This window comes from Zonotrichia leucophrys, chromosome 17, assembly GCF_028769735.1.
Source record: "Zonotrichia leucophrys gambelii isolate GWCS_2022_RI chromosome 17, RI_Zleu_2.0, whole genome shotgun sequence".
Classification (NCBI taxonomy): domain Eukaryota; kingdom Metazoa; phylum Chordata; class Aves; order Passeriformes; family Passerellidae; genus Zonotrichia; species Zonotrichia leucophrys.
The window spans coordinates 406,708-423,268 of record NC_088186.1 but is presented as its reverse complement, the minus strand read 5'-3'; the positions used below and the strand labels follow the sequence as shown (position 1 = coordinate 423,268).

The 16,561-nt window shown below is 52.8% G+C and overlaps 1 protein-coding gene across 5 annotated transcripts in view; it reads left to right on the top strand.

Annotated features, from left to right (window-relative positions):
- Positions 1-1,512: 1,512 nt before the first annotated feature.
- The window catches only part of MVB12B (multivesicular body subunit 12B), a 54,776-nt gene continuing 39,727 nt past the window's right edge, over positions 1,513-16,561 (top strand). Inside the window, exons 1-5 of one of the 5 annotated variants that reach the window (XM_064727413.1) lie at positions 1,636-1,654; positions 6,322-6,406; positions 7,457-7,579; positions 12,594-12,701; positions 15,680-15,776. In XM_064727413.1, coding sequence (XP_064583483.1) covers positions 7,466-7,579; positions 12,594-12,701; positions 15,680-15,776 — 319 coding nt within the window. In that variant the 5' untranslated portion in view covers positions 1,636-1,654; positions 6,322-6,406; positions 7,457-7,465. Of the gene's footprint in view, positions 1,655-1,814; positions 2,006-6,289; positions 6,407-7,456; positions 7,580-12,593; positions 12,702-15,679; positions 15,777-16,561 lie in introns of those variants that run through there. The other 4 variants (XM_064727411.1, XM_064727412.1, XM_064727414.1 and 1 more) reach the window with 4 other exon arrangements.

Sequence of the window (16,561 nt, the reverse complement as noted above, 5' to 3'; positions counted from 1 at the left end):
ACAGCTCACAGTGTTTTGCTTGGTAGGAAGTCTGACCACAGCAGGATGAAGAGCAAGGAGCTGAAGCAGGCCTGAGGCTCAGAGCCAGAGCTGCCCTGCTCCTCGGCCCTGCAGGCACCGCAGCACCTACAGCCCAGCCAGGGCTGGGAAGTTTGTGACAGCCTGGGCAGCCGAGCTCCTGCCCACCTCAGAGAGAGCCAGACAGGGGCAAAGCCAACCCACGGAGCAGAGACAAGGGCTGCTGGATCAGCCGCTCCTGCCCGGCTCGGCTCACACCGGCCAAAGCAACCTAGCGACGGCCCAAACAGGATGGAGGCACAAACCATTATCTAGGTCAGAAAAGAACAGGCTGGACAGAACTCCCCAAAAGATGGCCAAACCAAGCAAAAGGACAATGGAGGAGAGAAAAAAAAGGATCCTTCTCCTCTTCTCTCACAAAGACAGGTTCCCCACACAAAGAAAACTCTGGCGTCATGGGAAATAGAGTAAACCAGCTCTACAAAGGACGGGGGAGACCATCTGCTCCGAGGGAATGACTGAATAGTGTCTGATAAGAGCTTTCGGGATGCCTTTCGACTTGACCATTAACAAAAATTCTCCAAGCTGTTCTTAACTCTGTGGTATTGTATTGTATTCTGTTATCTTTACAGAATCTCTTGCTGCACTTCACACATATCACTTCTCAGCTTCTCACAAAGGGGAACAGGGTTTTGCCCTTCTTTTAAATTCACATACACATTAACGTGTTTCCTTTCCTCCCTTATTTTGTTCTTCGCTCAGGATTTTTTCTTTTGCCTTAGATTATCAGCTCCTACTCTTTGTCTTGCACCGGAGGCCGCTGATGTCAGCCCCCACACCCATCGTGCTGCTCTGCAGACGATTGTTGCTGACCTTGCCCCAGGTAAGGTGCTCAAAAGGCACTGCAGGACAGCTGCAGGACTGGTTCACGTAGCGATGGCTATGGACCATGCTGCTGTGCCACGACATGCTGCAATTCACATCATCTGCTAGCTCAATGAGTGTGCTGTCAGTTTCAACCCTGGCACGTGTGAAGGTTGAGCAGACGCAGACCTTTGCAGACCCCCTGTTCAGGATGTTTTCTGTGCTGTGAGCGGACCCGAAGGCTGGACACCCAGCCGGCCGGGCAAACCCTGACTACTTTGGACCATATCTTTGCTTTCCAGGCCACGGTGAGACAGCATCAAATATCTTAATGAATTGAAGGTAGGTGCTGAAACCGCTCATTCCTCCCAACCCCGGGGACTTCTTGAGAAGATAACCAGCTTCTTTGACACCATTTTCCCTTCCTCAGCCCACGGCAGCTGCTGGCCATCTCCTGGATGCAGCCCGTTTCAGAAGGAACAAGGAGGTTACACTGTCCAAATCACAACTATTCAGCCATTTCCACCTGGCACCTCCGGTCTGCTCGGGTCGGGAAGGCTGCTCGGAGCACGCCGGGCAGTGCCCCGTTCCCGAGGTAGGGGTCGGGTCAGGGAGGCTGTCCGGAGCACGCCGGGCACTGCCCTGCTCCCGAGGAAGCGGCGTTCTGGCGAGGTGTGGCCCCGGGCCCCGCGGGGCCGTGCCGGGGCCGAGCCCGGTGCCCGGGCGGGGCCGGGCCGGGCGGAGCGGCGGCGGCAGCAGCGCGGCAGCCGCGGTGAGTGTCCCGAGGGACGGGCCGGGCCGGGCCGGGCCGCGGGGCTCGGGCGGGGGGCGCGGGGCGGCGCGGGGGCCGGGCCGGGCGGGGCGGGATCCGGGCCCTGCGCGCCGCGGTCCGGCCGCGGTGGGCGCGGAGCGGCGGCGGCGGAGCCCGAGCCCGGGCCTGGGCCTGCCCGGCGTCCGCTCCGCTCCGCTCCCCGCCCCGCGCCGCTCCGCCCGGGCCCGCAGGCCGCTCCCCCGCCGCCGCTCCTCCCGCCGGGCCGCGCCGCGCCGGCTCCGCCGGGCGATGAGGAGCTGCTTCTGCCTGCGCCGGGGGAGCCGCGACCCGCCGCCCGCCGCACGGGCAACAGTTAAGTGTCCCCGCGGCCGCCGCGGCCGGGCCGGGCCCCGCGGTCCCTGCGGATCGGCCCGGCGGAGCCAGCCCGGCCCGGCGGGAGGAGGCGGGGGCGCTCGCACGGCCGCGGCGCCGGGCGGGGCGGGCGGGCTGAGCCCCGGGCCGGGGCCTGCCGGGGGCTCTCGGGGCCGGCTGTCGGGGCCGGCTGTCGCGGGGACCTCGCGCCTGGGCCGGGGCTGGAGCGCCCTGGGGCCTCCGTGAGACCCGGCGGCTCCTCCGCGGCTGGGCTAGCTGCAGGAGCGGCCTCGGGTACCAGCCGTGGGGTACAGCCCCGGTGACCTTGACCTGCTCCGGAATTTACTGTAATTTCTTCTTGATGACGGGTAGAGCAAATAACGAACCCCTCTCTGTTTTATGTGGTCTTTTGCTGCGTTTGTAGCACGGGCCTACCTGACTGCCCGTATCTTACCTGTGCTCAGTGCATGGCTGGAGATGTGGCACTGGCTGACTGCTTACAGCCTGCCTGGAGCAGCGACACAGAGCTGCCTGTGCCTTAAGTACTCGTGCCTTGCATCACGGAGGCTTGCAAGCTTTCTCTGAGGTTTCTGGAGCTATTTTCAAAGGTCCACCACTCTTCAGTGTTGTCTGCAGATTCCCAGAGCTGGGTCATTCTCAGCTTGGTCACAGTAACAAACCAGACAGGCCGGGTATATGCAGGTGTGTAGCTGCTCAGGCTAAAGCTTGGGTTTCTCCATTTTGTATTTTATTTTAACTGAGTGAGAACATGCTCATCTATTCTTTAAGGGAGCCTGTGTGTTGTGCAGCAGGTTGGCAGTGTATATATAATTAATATATATATATAATTTTTAGCTGAGATGGACGCCTTCTAGACGAAGGCATAACTTGACTTCTGCATGTGTGAGATGAAACAGACAACATCTCACTTTTGTACCACGTGCATCTCTGACAAAGCGAATCCCAGGCTTAAGGGTGCTAGTAGCCCCCAGAGACATGTTCATACCTCTGCCAAGAGAGAAATAACTGAACCGAATGTCATTTCAGTTTTGCTGCCCTGGTGCAAGGTCATCCGCGTATGGAAACCTATTTTGATTCGAAACAGGACACTTCAGAAATGTGTGTCCATAGTTAGAAGTGCTGTGAAGCAATACAGGGTCTCGATTTTGCTCATTCTGTCACTGAAGTTCCTGTTTCCATCCCATTCAGTCACAAAGTGTAGATTTTGCAGCTGGTGCAGGGCAACTGTCTCCTAAGGGAGCCTGTGTGCAGAGGTGATTCCAGGCATGCCTTCGATGGCAGTGAAATGTGAAACTGAAATCCTTCCTGTTTGTGATGGTGGCCTCCAGGGCCCGCTGCTGATGGCCACTGCGGGTTCCTGTTTTTCCGATGGATACGATGCTGTGTTCCTGTTTTTCCGATGGAGACGACACCATGTTCCATGAGCAGAAATAGAAGGCTGGCTGGGGCTGTGTGCGGTGTGGGTGAGCTGTGGCAGCCGTGCCTTCCTGCAGGGATGGAGGACAGCCTTTGAGAGAAGGCTGCTTGGTTTGTGGGACCATTTCCCACAGACTGCAGGGATGCAGTGAGGTAGCTGTTTTTTTTTCCAGTTTTGCCTTAGCTCATACTTTTCTGCCTGTGGGAAGAGCAAGCCGGTGTCAAAGTGCAGGGCTTGTAGTTGGAGGAAGAAACAATAACACCATTCTCCATCTAAGTCCCTGGCTATTTAACTCCAGAGCTTGACCCGCTTTGTTGGCAGCATGATGTTTCTGTAGCAAACACATCGAAAGGCCTGATCTGGTCATGTACCCACCAGCTCTTGAACTTGCTGAACTTGTTGAAAAGGAACACTGAGCGCAGAAAATGGTCTAGAAACTCACAATAACACATTCATTTCTGAAAGCGGGTTCTTCTGCTGTATATGTGTCCCAGCCAGAGCCCAGCAGTCTGTGTGGTCAGTCACGTCAGTGGAGCCAGCAGAAAAGTATGCCTAGGATAAACTAATAAAGGCGGATGACATAACAAGGAAATGGGAGAGAACAAGCAAAAAGGCTATAAACAGCCAAACTTGGCCGTGCTGGCAGACAGGGAGGTGCGTGTGACTGTGGGCATGGGTTGTGGGAAGAAGGCTGTGCCAGAAGCCAGTGGAGTCCCAGAAGGCCTCTGCTACAGCTGGGCATCAGGATCCCAGGGGCACTGTGCCTCCTGCCTTGAGGCACATCTGGTTCGAGGGCTGGGAAGCATTCGGGGTAGAGCCAGCAGCATGGTGGCTGCTTGTCCAAGAGTGCATCCTGTCCATCTTGTCCTGCAGCCATCCCACCCTCTCTGCTGCGTGCTGCTTGGGGCTGGTGCTGCCAGGATGCACAGGGACTTTCTCCTTAGAGACACTTTCTTTCCCCACTGGCTTTGTCTGGGCAGCCCCACAGTGTTCTGAAGCTTTTTCTGCCCCAGAGCTCACATCCGGCTTCCTTTGGCTGCTGGGCTGTGCTGGGGACAGGATGTGGCCCCACAGCTGAGAAAACTTCCAGGGAGCATGCTCCCAGCTAACGGGAAAAATGTTCTTGTCATTGTTTTGGCCTGGTCCCGGAATAGCCCTGCAGTGAGCGGGTGGGCACAGGCAGCTTACTGCAGGATGCTGAGAGCCATATCCTGGGCTGAGTGCTCGCTGTGGTGGTAGCTGGGCATGCTGGTCAAACTCACATCGCTAAAGAGAATTGAAGTAACAAGCTGCATAACAGAGGTATTTATAGAATCCTGCTCCTTAATTTAATCTCCTCTTTGACTGTTTATTTTTCCATTTTTAAATTAGAAGGTTCGATAGAAGAGAAACCAAACCTTCTTGATGCTCTCACGGAAAAGTGCAGTGTAACTAATGATCTGTGTGATTGCCCAGCCAGAGACTCCCCTCTGACCAGTGCAGAGTTCACAAAAACATTTATCCCAGTGTGCAACTGACTTCTGCTGCTCCATATCTGTTCCAGATGCATCCTCAGTCATTCTGCCCAGTGACGGCCTGGTGGGGCAGAGCCTGGCCGTGCTGCAGTGGCCACAGCGGGTTTGCCTGCTGGGCAGGAGCTGTGCCTGCCATCCCTGTCGGCTGCAGGCACGGGGCACAGCAAGGTGCTGGGCTTTGTGGGCAGGGGCAGCTTGGTGCCCTTGCTGCAGCTGCAGGTGCTGCTCGGGGCCCTGTGCTGGTGCTGTGCCGTGTTACCCCGTGGTGTCCCCCATGGCCAGGCAGGCAGCCCCACGCCCAGCTCTGCTGCCGCCATAGAGGGGCTTTGTGTGAGCCGGCACAAAGTGAGGATTGATGGCGTTTCCCCTCCCCCTGCCCTGGAGCAGGGCTGCAAACGGCTCCCACAAAGGTGCCCTTCTTGCCTGGCTGAGGCCAGGGTGCCAGCGGGCTGAGGCAGGCACCGCGCTGCGGTCGGGGCGCCCACCCCTCCTGTGCTGGTGCCGGGAGCCCCTCGTGCTCAGCCTTGCCCAGGCTCAGCTGGCAGCTGCTCGGGCCCCTGCTGGCTGGGGCAGCTGCGCCTCCCTGCCCAGGCCCCAGCACGGGGGGACACGGCCGGGCAGCGCTCAGCAGCACGCGCTTGGTCAGGCTGTGTTTGGGGGTACTGCAGTGTGAGCAGAGCTGCTTCCCTGCAGTGCCGCTGCAGCTGGGTGGGAGCCTGCCGTGTGGTGCTCCTAACACGCTGGGGAATATCATCACTTACCTGGATTGCAGTGCAAAATGGCCCAAGAGAAGCTTACGTCAGCATTCATTACCTCCCAGCTCCTCCCAATGTGTAGTAAGAAGTCACCAGACTATTGAGTGACTTGAAGTTTCAGAAAACATTCGTGAAGAGCAGATTGTAAGCTCTTTGTTAAATTCACATTATGTTTCTTACACGCTGTGTGTTTGAGGTTCAGTGTGATTTGCGAGGTCTCTGGATGAGCTGTGCGGTGGCACAGGGCCTGCCATGGCTGTGCCAGTGCCCCCAGCATTCCTGCAGCAGGGTCCTGTGCTCCTCGCCCACCCTGAGGACAGGGAGCCTGCTGGGAGAGGAGGGGGAGCCCCTGGGGCTCAGGCTGCATCATGCTCGAAGGTTTGAGCTGCTTTGGGAGTGAAGAGGGTTTGCTTTGCTCTGTGTGCTGGATGCGTGTCCAGCACGCTGGTGCTAAAGCAGAGCTCTCTCCTGTTTGGTTCTTCAGCAATAGTATTTGCACCACTGCTGGTGACTAGCGCCTGTTTTGGACTCCTCAAGTAGTCTGGCTGTTCATGTAACATTATTATTATTTACTTAGGGCCCAGACTTGCTCTTTTTTATTGCCTGCAGCACGATGTTTGTTCAGACTGGGCATTGTGAAGTGTAAACCCAATTCCACTGGCACCAGTACTCACCTCTGCCTTTTCTAGAAGCAGTAAGTAACCAGCCATCTGAATGGCCTAGAAATGCTGGGGTTTGATTGCTCTGAGGAGGGAATTGAATTAGGCAGCTCTGGTTCACGGCTTGTCTGGCTGTGCAGCAGCGATGCTTGTTTCCACAAAGCACTGCCCTTTGTCTTGGGGTGCCTGGGGGGCGGTTTCCTGGGGCATTCCTGCCTGAAAGCCAGAGAAGACTTGCTTTAACTGGCTGCCTCTGCAGGAGGCCACGCGCTGAGGCAGTGGCACCTTTCCCCATCCTTCACCTCGGTTGTTTCAGCCCCTTTCTTGTCCTCTCCTCCTGCTTCCTGCAGCAGCATCCCTCCGAAATTAGTTGGTCTTACCCGCTTCTGTCCTTTTTGCATATCTCCCTCCCGTGACGTTCTCGGTGATGTGTCTCTTCTGGAAGATGCTCGGGCCTCCTCAAGGCCTCTCTGCTTTGTGCCAGCCCACCCTGTGCTTCCTCTGTGTTCCTGGTGTTGGGGCTCCCTGCAGCCAGTGCGGTTCTGCATCCAGCGCCAGAGACATCTGTGCTGCTCCTTGAAATCAGCCTGGCTGACGGGCGTGTGATGGGACTGAGGACTCAAGGGGAACCCCCAGCATGTCCTAACACCCATAGTGGATGGGGAACCTCCCTCTAAAGCCATTAGGAGCAGATTTCTTGCTGTTTAAAACAACAGAGCTGCTTCAACCAGCCTGGCTTGGGGATGAAATTTGTTCTCTTTTTGGAAGAGAAGGGATTGAGCTTTGGTTTTCCTGTCATTGCTAGATGGAGACCAGCCCACGGAAGCAACAAAATGAGTCTCAGAGGCTGCCAGCCCAAATTTCAAACCTATTTGGCATTGCAGAGTAATGCCCACAAGTATACTCTCTTATCAAAAGCAAATGAAAGTGCAGAAGGTGTGTCTGGCCTAATCCTGTGTTTACCTTGGCCGTCTGTGGTGTGTCAGCACAGGCACTGTGGCATGCATGTGTGCTCTTGGTTCTCTGGCTCCTGCTGGGGTGTGGTGCCCAGCAGGCAGCCCTTTAATCCTGCTGCTTTCTTGCAGGAGCAGTCCATGATGCCTGAGGTGCGAGACCTCTCGGATGCCTTGCCCGAGCTGCCGATGGATCCCATCACCGGCGTGGGCGTGCTGGCGTCCCGCAGCCGAGCACCCACTGGATATGACGTTGTAAGTACAGCTCTGAGCTGCTGCTCTCAATGCTTTGGTGCTGCGCTGCTGAGCCTTTACTGTGGTGGGAGCACAGAGAGAACATGCCTTTGAACTGGGCTGCGAGCAGTCATTTGGTAGTCAGCTGCCCACCTTTCAGCCCACAGCACTTAGTGCTTGCCTTCAGCAGAGGGTTGTGGGTGTAAATTTGCCTCTTCATCTTTGCCACTCCAGAGAAGCTGAATTTCCTGGAGGAGGGGTTTACTGAAACAGCTGGCCACAATGGCAAGCAAATTTAATAATCCTACTAACATTCATCCTGAAGGAGTCCTAAGTATTGTACAAATTCTATCTCTAAATAAATGGATCCCGCGTCAGCTGTTTAATCCCACATATCAGCATTGCACAATGATGATGAGAAACTCCAGAAAGGGAATCAAAGAGTTTTGCATCCAGCTGAAATGGCAAGGATGATTTTGACAGGCGGAATGCAAACCTCTAAACTAAGGTTTGGCAGGAGAATGGCAGCAGGAAAAGGCAGCTGGGTACAGGGTAGATGAATGTGTGAACAGATAAAGGGAGGTTGCTGTTCAACAGCTGCTTGTTCCTCGGATTAGTTGCTGTGTAACCAACAGCAGGATGTTTCTACTCATAGATCAGTGTCCCAAACTGTGGAATATAAAATACTGACTTTGCAGAGATCTATAGAGAAAGATTTGGTCTGTAGTTCATCTGCTCGCCTTTCTATGTGTTGTGCTCCAACTGTGTTATATCACACCTTGGGTTTCCAGAGCCTCACAGCTTGTATGGTAGGAGTGGAAGCCAGCTGACCTGAGCTTTGCTCACACCTCTTCAGCTCTGGATGATTTCATACCTTGTTCAGTCTGAAGAAACAAAATGGATCAGGCTGAAGTAAGGACACAAGGGGAGCATTGTGGAAAAGCTCCTTAAAGACCTGGGAGGTTTTTACATTTACTGTGTTTTTCCAAGTGCTCATTACCTGTGTGAGCCAGGCTGTGTAATTAGCTGCTTGCCCTGATAAAGAAGCACGGGACAGTGTGAGACTTGTGATAACAGAATTGCATTTTGCCTAAATGGCTGGGCAGAGAGCACGCTCACCCCAGATAGCCTGCCTGTGGCTTAATGGGGAGTTGCAGCGCTAACGCAGTTTAAACTAAACAAGATAAAAGAGTCTTCCTGTGGCGTAATCCAATTATAGTGGTGGTGTAATGCTGGTGAATGTGGGTCGCCGTCTCCTCAGGGCACAGTGAGGAGCTGCCTTTGCTCTGGCTCTGCTGCCTCCCTGTCTGCTCGCAAGGAGCTCTGTCTGCCCTTGGAGCGGGCGTGGGGCAGAGCCTGCTGTGTGCTGTCCTTCCCCCAGCACGGCTGCCACGCCGCTTTACACGCCAGTTTGCCACCCCAGCAGTGTGCCTGGGTGCTGCAGCCACCCTTGGTGTCCTGGCCCCTGTGCAGCACCTGCTGTCAAGGGGCCATGCTGGGTGCCACACTGATGTGAAGGGACAGTGGCATGCACGAGTGTGCTGCTCTTGCCTGGGCGTTTGTGAAGGTGGCTGGTCTGTGAGTCAGTGCGCTGGAGCATTGTGTGGTGTGCTGCTTTGCCACTTCTCCATGACTTCTCTGGAACCTGGTCTGGCCCCCCAAAAGTGTGAAGCTGAAGGTACACAAGTGCAGTGCTCAGCACAGCAGAGAAATGGTGTTCTGAGACATGGGCAGTGTGCAGAGCTGGGTGGTCTGGGGATCTGTGTTTCTGCAGGTATGCAATTTCCTTAATGAGGCACTGGCGGCTGCTTGCTGTGAAGCCTTGAGGAAGGCAGCTGTGGCAGCGTCCCAGAGGTGTGCTCCCTAGAGCCCTCATGGTAAGAGGTGCACTCTGCATCCTGGAAAGGAGAGCCACACTCATCTTTTGGGAAGCATTTACAGCAGTGTTTCCTGGGGTATTGTAGTCCCCTTAGGGATCCAGTGGCTTTACCACTGGGGAAGTATTTTCTCATGTAGTTTCACTGATGGTTTCAAGTTTTGCAATGAAGTAACCAGGTCTTTTTGATTCACCTTTGTTATTTATAGGCTTTACCAGTTTCCCTTTCATTTTTATCCTTCTCCAACTAACAACTTCATTTTCCCTTTTGTTCTCTTTTAAAGAAGTCTCCAGGAGCATGGGTTCTTCATCCCAGGTGTAAATTAAATGCCTATAGGTGTCCAGGTCCATTTCCTGTCACAGAGAAAAAAATGTGGGCCTTTGTCGGGGTCGAGCCAATTGTCGGTGAGGGGAACTCAGACACTCAATATGAGTGATAAGCAAGTTCCGTTTATTGAAGAGAGCATCAGACACTTATACAGCGAGTAATAAGCTTATGAATATTCTGTAAGCTAAGCAATCTATTGGTTAAACTATACCATCAACTCTTCTCATTCCTTAGAAATTACATCTCTCTTTTCTCATGTCTCTTTCACTGTTTGTTATCCTACCACAGCTAGTCCCAAGGACACTGTTATCTTGCAGGTGCCGGACTTGGAATTAGCCACAGTTTTGTACTTTTCCAGTCCTTAGCAGCTAAATTCCCAACAATTTCCCAGGTTCACATGGAGCCCCAGGGCTCAGCCTACTGCCCAGCTGGAGATGGCAGGCAGCAGTGCCTGGGGGGATGTCCTGGCAAAAGGGACAGAGGCCTTTTTTCCTCTGTAGTGCTTTAGTTACTCCATAATCTCTATTGCCTTTGTGTCTGCTTAGAAAACAAATGCACTACTGGCGCTTGGAATAACTGGCCAGGCCTTTTCACAGCTAAAGCACCAAAGACTTGATTTTGCCAAAATATGCAGAGTGTCTGAACTTAGATTCCTGAAAATCCAACCAAACTGGCAAGACTGAGTGTCTGGGTGGGGAGGAGAGGTGGGAGGCAGGAGCCTGGGGCAGGAGGGAGGTGTGGTTCCTGTGCAGCTGTGTTCTTTGCTGCAGGCTGAGCACCAGCCCCACGGTGGGGTTTGCTCTGGGGCAGTGCCTGAGCAAGCTGCAGACCCAGCAGGAGCAGCCCTGACTTTGCCAGAGGGGCAGACCAGGTTTAAAGGACCCGCTTGCCAAAGACCTGGCTGGTGCAGTAACCCCATCCTGAGTGTGTGCAGCAGGTAGATCACCCTGCACGTACTGGGGGCTCACACCTTGCCGGGTGTCGCTCTGTCAAGTCCATCTGTTTGCAGCACACAGTGAGGAGTGTCTCCCCAGCCTCATGAGGAGAAGGACCATTCCTTGTGCCCAGTGCCAGCTGGGACAGATCCTCTGTCTCGCACGTTCCTTGCCTCTCAGCCAAGGAAAGGCTGGGGCTGTGGAGTGCCTGTCCTGCTGGCCTGGTCTGCTGGGGCCTTTCCCACTTGGCTCCTGTCCTGAGGGCATGCTGACCAGGCACAGCTCTGCTTTGAGATTTGCTGGGGCTTCTCCTTGCTTGCAGGAGCCCAGCAGGTGATGCAAGAAGTTTCCTGTTTATATGGCTCTGTTTTCTTTCCCCGTGAGTTTTCTGACAAGTTCATTCATGCTTACATTCTCCTGGCTTGGAGTTCAAGCTAACCATCCCTGTATGCCAGCAGTTTTCCCAAACTGACTGTTTCCTGAATATCTTTTCACTAGGACTGACTTATCATCACAGAGGAAGATGCCTGTAGATTTTACATATTCCTAAACTATCAGTTTAGGAAAGATTTGAATTCAAAGAATTCAAATAACCAAAAAATTTTGCTGAAATCCTATTTTAAAATGTAGCTGTTTAAAAATCAGGCGCGTTTCTTTGCAGAGCCTGAACACAAAAGCTGTGTGTGCTGTACAATGGCTTGGCCTGAGCTGGGCCCCTTGTGAGCAGCATTGCCAAACTTCAGGGAGCAGTCAGTGCACTTTGCTGCTTTGTTCAGACTGTCTCTTGCCTATCTGCTGCCCTCGGGGTAATGGAGGCCGTGTCAGCACACAGCTCTGGCTTCCCGTGCCCGGCGCAGCCCCTGCTCAGCTGAACACGGGTGCAAAGGTGACAAGTGTCAGCTCTTTGTTTCCAGGCCACTCTGGGGCCGAGGGCTGGCTCGGTGTGATTGCAAGAGCTGCTGTGGAGCAGTTTGCCCCCTCTGAGAGGCATTAGGCAGAAGTTCAGCTTCTGTGGAGCTTCAGAACATGCTGGAGTCTCCTGTTGGAGGTGCCAGTTGGGTGTTAGTCTGATGGGGTAATCTTGTGTCTTCTACTCTTCTGCTTGTGTTTGCCTTCTTGCCTCCTCTCTTACAACAAGCATTTTGGGGCCAGGGCTCTTACCAGCTTGCTCTGTGTGTGGTGAGTGCCCAGCTGCTGAGTAGAGCCCTTCCCTGCATGGTGCTGCCTCCTGCCCACTCCTTGATTCAGCTAGCAGTGAGATTTTCTCCTGCACATCGTGCTGTCTCTCCTGTGGAGGGTCCAGGGTCTGTTTCCTTACCCAGCACCATCGTGCGATATCAGTTTGGCTGGGTGTGGGGTTGCATTGCAGAGGGACATTTGCAGGGTCTGGCCTCACATGCAGCCCTGCTGCTAAAACCCACCAGCAACCAGGGATTCCCCAACCTGCTTGGAAGCAGCTTTTGACCTGGGAGCCAGAATTCCTTGGCTTTCCATGAAAATAGTCCTGGGATGGGTCAGTTTCTGTGCTCTGTCTCCACGGACCCTCGCAGCTCGCCCGGTGTGCCCTTGTGTGTAGAGTGGTAATGAATGCCTCAATGTGCTGACTTTTCCAAACTATTGTTTGGAGACTGTAACTGAAGTTGCAGTTTCCTCATTAGAGTAGCCTTTGTCAGAGCATCTTTAATCAAGGGTCTCCTGAGAGACAGCATTTTTAGAACTTCTTTTTATACCTCCTCTTGAAAGTTCTTTGCACTGCACCTTGTGAAGAAACTAATGAGATGCTGTGAAAGTTTGGGCTGCTGTTAATTAGGAGAGGTCTGAGGAAGAAGTACTGCACATGTATTAACTTTATCTTGGCTCACATGTCTCCTCTCTCCCTCTGTCTCTTCTTTGCAGGTTGCACAAACAGCAGATGGCTTGGATGCTGACCTGTGGAAAGATGGCTTGTTTAAATCCAAGGTCACACGGTACCTGTGCTTCACCAGATCATTTTCGAAAGAGAATGTAAGTCCATTTGTTGAGTGTCTGTGTGATTTGCATCTGTGCCTGGTATGTGCTTACCCACATGATGATTCATTTTATGGAGCCAATTATAATTCAAGCAGGCGTTCTGCTGAGTTCGGGTGAGTAAGGAGGCAAAGTGCAATGGCAGAATATTTGCATTTTGTGTGTGTTTCTCGTGGAAAGAAATTGCTGACAAAATCTTCTGCAATAAAAGAAGCACAGAAGGGAACGTTTGCATTTTAGCAGCCTCTCACCCTCATTACCTGCTGCAGCAATGAGTGCTGCACACTCATGGTCCTGATTGATGTGTAACCCAAATTCCTCAAGAAACAGACAATGTAGGTAGTGGTGGTGAAGAAAATGTTGGTTTCTGAATCCAGGGACATCACAGATATTTTATTGCAGGCTTAGCTTGCTTGCTTTGTTGGTTTTGGTGCTGATTCTTGAAAATGTGCCCACGTTGTGCATATGCTACCACATTCTTGTAATCTGGTCTGACTATTAAGTACGAGTTACTTCGTGATTAGCAGCAGTTGTCTGCCCACACTTTCTGTGGAGGAGAGGAGACCGTGTGCAGCAAGAGCTTCATGCATTCTGCTGTGTTTTTGGTTGAGGCTACTGTGAAAACTTTCTTTTTTTCTGGAGGAACTGTTGACTTCTGCAATGAATGCACTCCATCTAGTGGGTAATCCTGCTTTTGGTCGCGCTTTGGATATTCTCGGCCGCTCAGCTGGCAGGGTCTGGAAGTACCATTTCGTACTTGTGCTTTCATTGTGACAGAAACAGAAAAGTGATGGCAGCTTCAGGGGCTGCTCACGGGTCCTGGCAGTAGAGCTGGGGGTTGCCAGTTCCCACCATTTGACCTTTACTCCATCTGCTTCCCTGCCTGCATCCTGATTAAAGTAAAGCTCCAGAGCTATGGGAAATATCGCTTCCTGGGACGGATGGACAATAATTGTGCTTTTCATCCTGAAGTATGTGCAGCTGCAGGAATAGCAGCCCTGGAGTAGGCAGGAAGGCTATTAAATAGGTTTGTGCTGATTTGAGTATTAGGTTTATCAGTCGCTACCTAAAATTTGAAGTTGTCAGAAATAATTGCAGGACAGGAGTAGCTGCTGGCTGCAGAGATGGTGTGAATACACTCAGGTGGTGCCTGTTGGACTTCTGGCAGGAACCCTGGGATCACCGTGGTTTGGGAGTCCTTTCTTTGTATTGATGAGGCATAAATTCAAGCAAAAGCTTCCCCTTCCCTCAGTCCTCTTGACCACATGGGATAAATGATGTGCTTCCGTGCTGGGGGCATCTGGGGGCTAAGGGGCCTCAGTTCCCTCATCTGGGAGGAAGGGAGGTGAGAGGCTTCTCTCCCTCTGATGTGCTGCTCTTTGGGTTGGAAGTTTTACCATTCAGGGGTTCCTTTTGTGCTTATCAAAACGCTGGGAACTCTTTTCTCCTGAAGAACAATGTTGTAATTAGTAGAGTTAATGCACTTCAGGTATCTGGGTTAGAGCAGAGTCAGTCTGCAGTGCCTGTTTAGCAGAACCGTCCTTCTCAACAGTCTACAGCATCTGACATTGCTGCCTCAGAGTGTGGGCAGGCCCTGGATGGTGGCTCTCAGAGCTGGGGGCTGTGTCCCCTTTTCTGCTGTGCGCCTGGCAGAGCTGACTGCCGGGGCTCCAGCAGCCAATGAGCTCATTGGAGACGCCTCTACCTGCCTGCTGCTGATTGAAGAGGGCTTGGTGCTTCAGCAGAAAGTTGCCGCTGATGTAACACAGACAGCTTAAATAAATAAAACATGAAAGATGAATCAGCAGCAACTGCTTCGTCTGCTGTTTGCTGTGCCAGGACCATGTTAAGTGACACATCCAGGCTTGGCAGCATCCAGCAGCGCTTGCTCCAGGATGCCCTGGGCATGGTGGGGGCTCCTGGCAGAGGATGTGTGCCACACTTGTGTCTGGTGGACAGGGCTGCAGGTCTGCCTACCCTTCTGGTCAGGAGCTGACCATATAATGCAGGACCGCCCAAAAATGAACTCACACCTGACCTCCCCTTATTTCAGAGCCTGCAAATTTAAGTATTTTGTAAGAATTTCAGTGAAATAATCAGTACAGTTTTGTCTGAAAAATTCTTACCAGGTAAAAACTAAAGGAGGTACTTTGCAACCAGTAACAGTAAAACTCAATGACACAGTTTGATAACTTGGGATTAAATTTTAATTCTGCTGTGTTATGTTTCTGTTTATAAAGGCTGTGCAGTACCTGAAATGTGTTCTTTCATATGTGACCCCAGATTATTGGCAGCAGTGCTGGTTTTATCAAAAACCGCAAAGAAAATCTGGTCTCTAAACCATTGTGGAGGCTGTCACTCTGAATTGGGCTCTGAGCTCTTCCAGCCTTGATTAATAGGACAAGGCATGAGTTCAGAATTCATATGGACTCTAAATGAAGTGTGTTGTTCCAAATGGCCTGTGCTTCTGGAGTGCGCTGCATTTGGAGCTAGAACCCTGTCTATTCAGTACTAATTAGCTAATGCATGTAATAACTTTGGCTCTGTGTGCATAAGCCATCATCCTGTAATGCTTTTCACAGTTACTGTCATGGAAATGTCATGTTGCTCTTGTAAATGTAGAGTGTGTAAGAACAGAGGCGACCTGCTCAGTGGATGGCTTGGTGAAAGTAGCACTTCAAGCTGCTGTGCCTGCAAAAGGAAGAATTTGGCTGTGCTTCCAAAGATCTGGAAGTGTGGCAGTGGATGAGGTGTTAGAATTTTGAATGCTGAAAGTTGTCTGGTATTTCCTAGTCAGTCATTGTTTGGTTCCTGCCAAGAGGACACGTGCAAGGGTTGCCTTGGAATGTTCCTACCATTTCTAAAGCTGTGGTCAGATACAATGACAAGGCATCTCAGGCTTCAGCAGGTGGGAAGATCTGGGGTTTAATTTGGTGACATTGTCATAATCAATTGTTTCTTTTCTCTCTCCAAAGAGTCATTTAGGCAACGTCTTGGTCGACATGAAGCTCATTGATATCAAGGACACCTTACCCGTAGGCTTCATGCCCATCCAGGAGACCATTGATACACGTGAGTTGGCATCTGTTCCTCAGTCCCGCTCTGCCAGTGCTTGTGTGCTCAGGCAGAGGAGAGTGTTCCCAGGCAGGGGGGTGCTCCCAGCACCCCTGCTCTCATGTGGCATGTGCACATTGAGGGGCAGCTCTGGGCTGCAATGAAACAGCCTCTGGTTTTCTCGTCCTCCTCAGGCTGTTTAATGGGGCTGCCTGTCTGTCTTCACTCACCTGCTGGAGTCCCATGTCTCTGGGGCAGGAAGGCAGAATTTCTTTTTTCAGTTTGAAGAGTGGACTGGGCCGAGCAGGAGCAGAGCTGCTGTCAAGGAGTGTTCAGAAATGCACTGAAAGGAAGGGGGTGTGGGTTTGTGCCCTCCCACTGTACATCTCCTGCTGTGGGAGAGCAAGGGCTCCTGTCCTGCCTGCAAGTGCTGAGGGGTGTCAGGTGTGTTTGTGCTGGCTGACACAAGGCACAAGTGCAGTGTCCAGGGGGAATATCATCCTCATTTCTGCAAGGTAGCATTGCTTCGCTGTCACATGTAAGCGAGCAGTTCCCAAGCAGTGTGTTCAGCTCCCCTGGGGCTTGTGGCAGCAGCAGCTGGAGCACGTCTGGTGGCAGGCCTGTGCTGTGCAGCAGGCACCGAGGGCTTGGGCTGGCAGGGGACCAGCCCCGCGGGAGTGCAGCGTGAGAGCATGGCGGGAGTGCTGCTGGTGCTGGTGCACAGCTGCTCCTCACAGGAGGGCTGGTCCCAGTGCGCCTCGGCGATGGAGTCCAGCCCGGCAGTGAGCAGAAAGGAGTTGCAT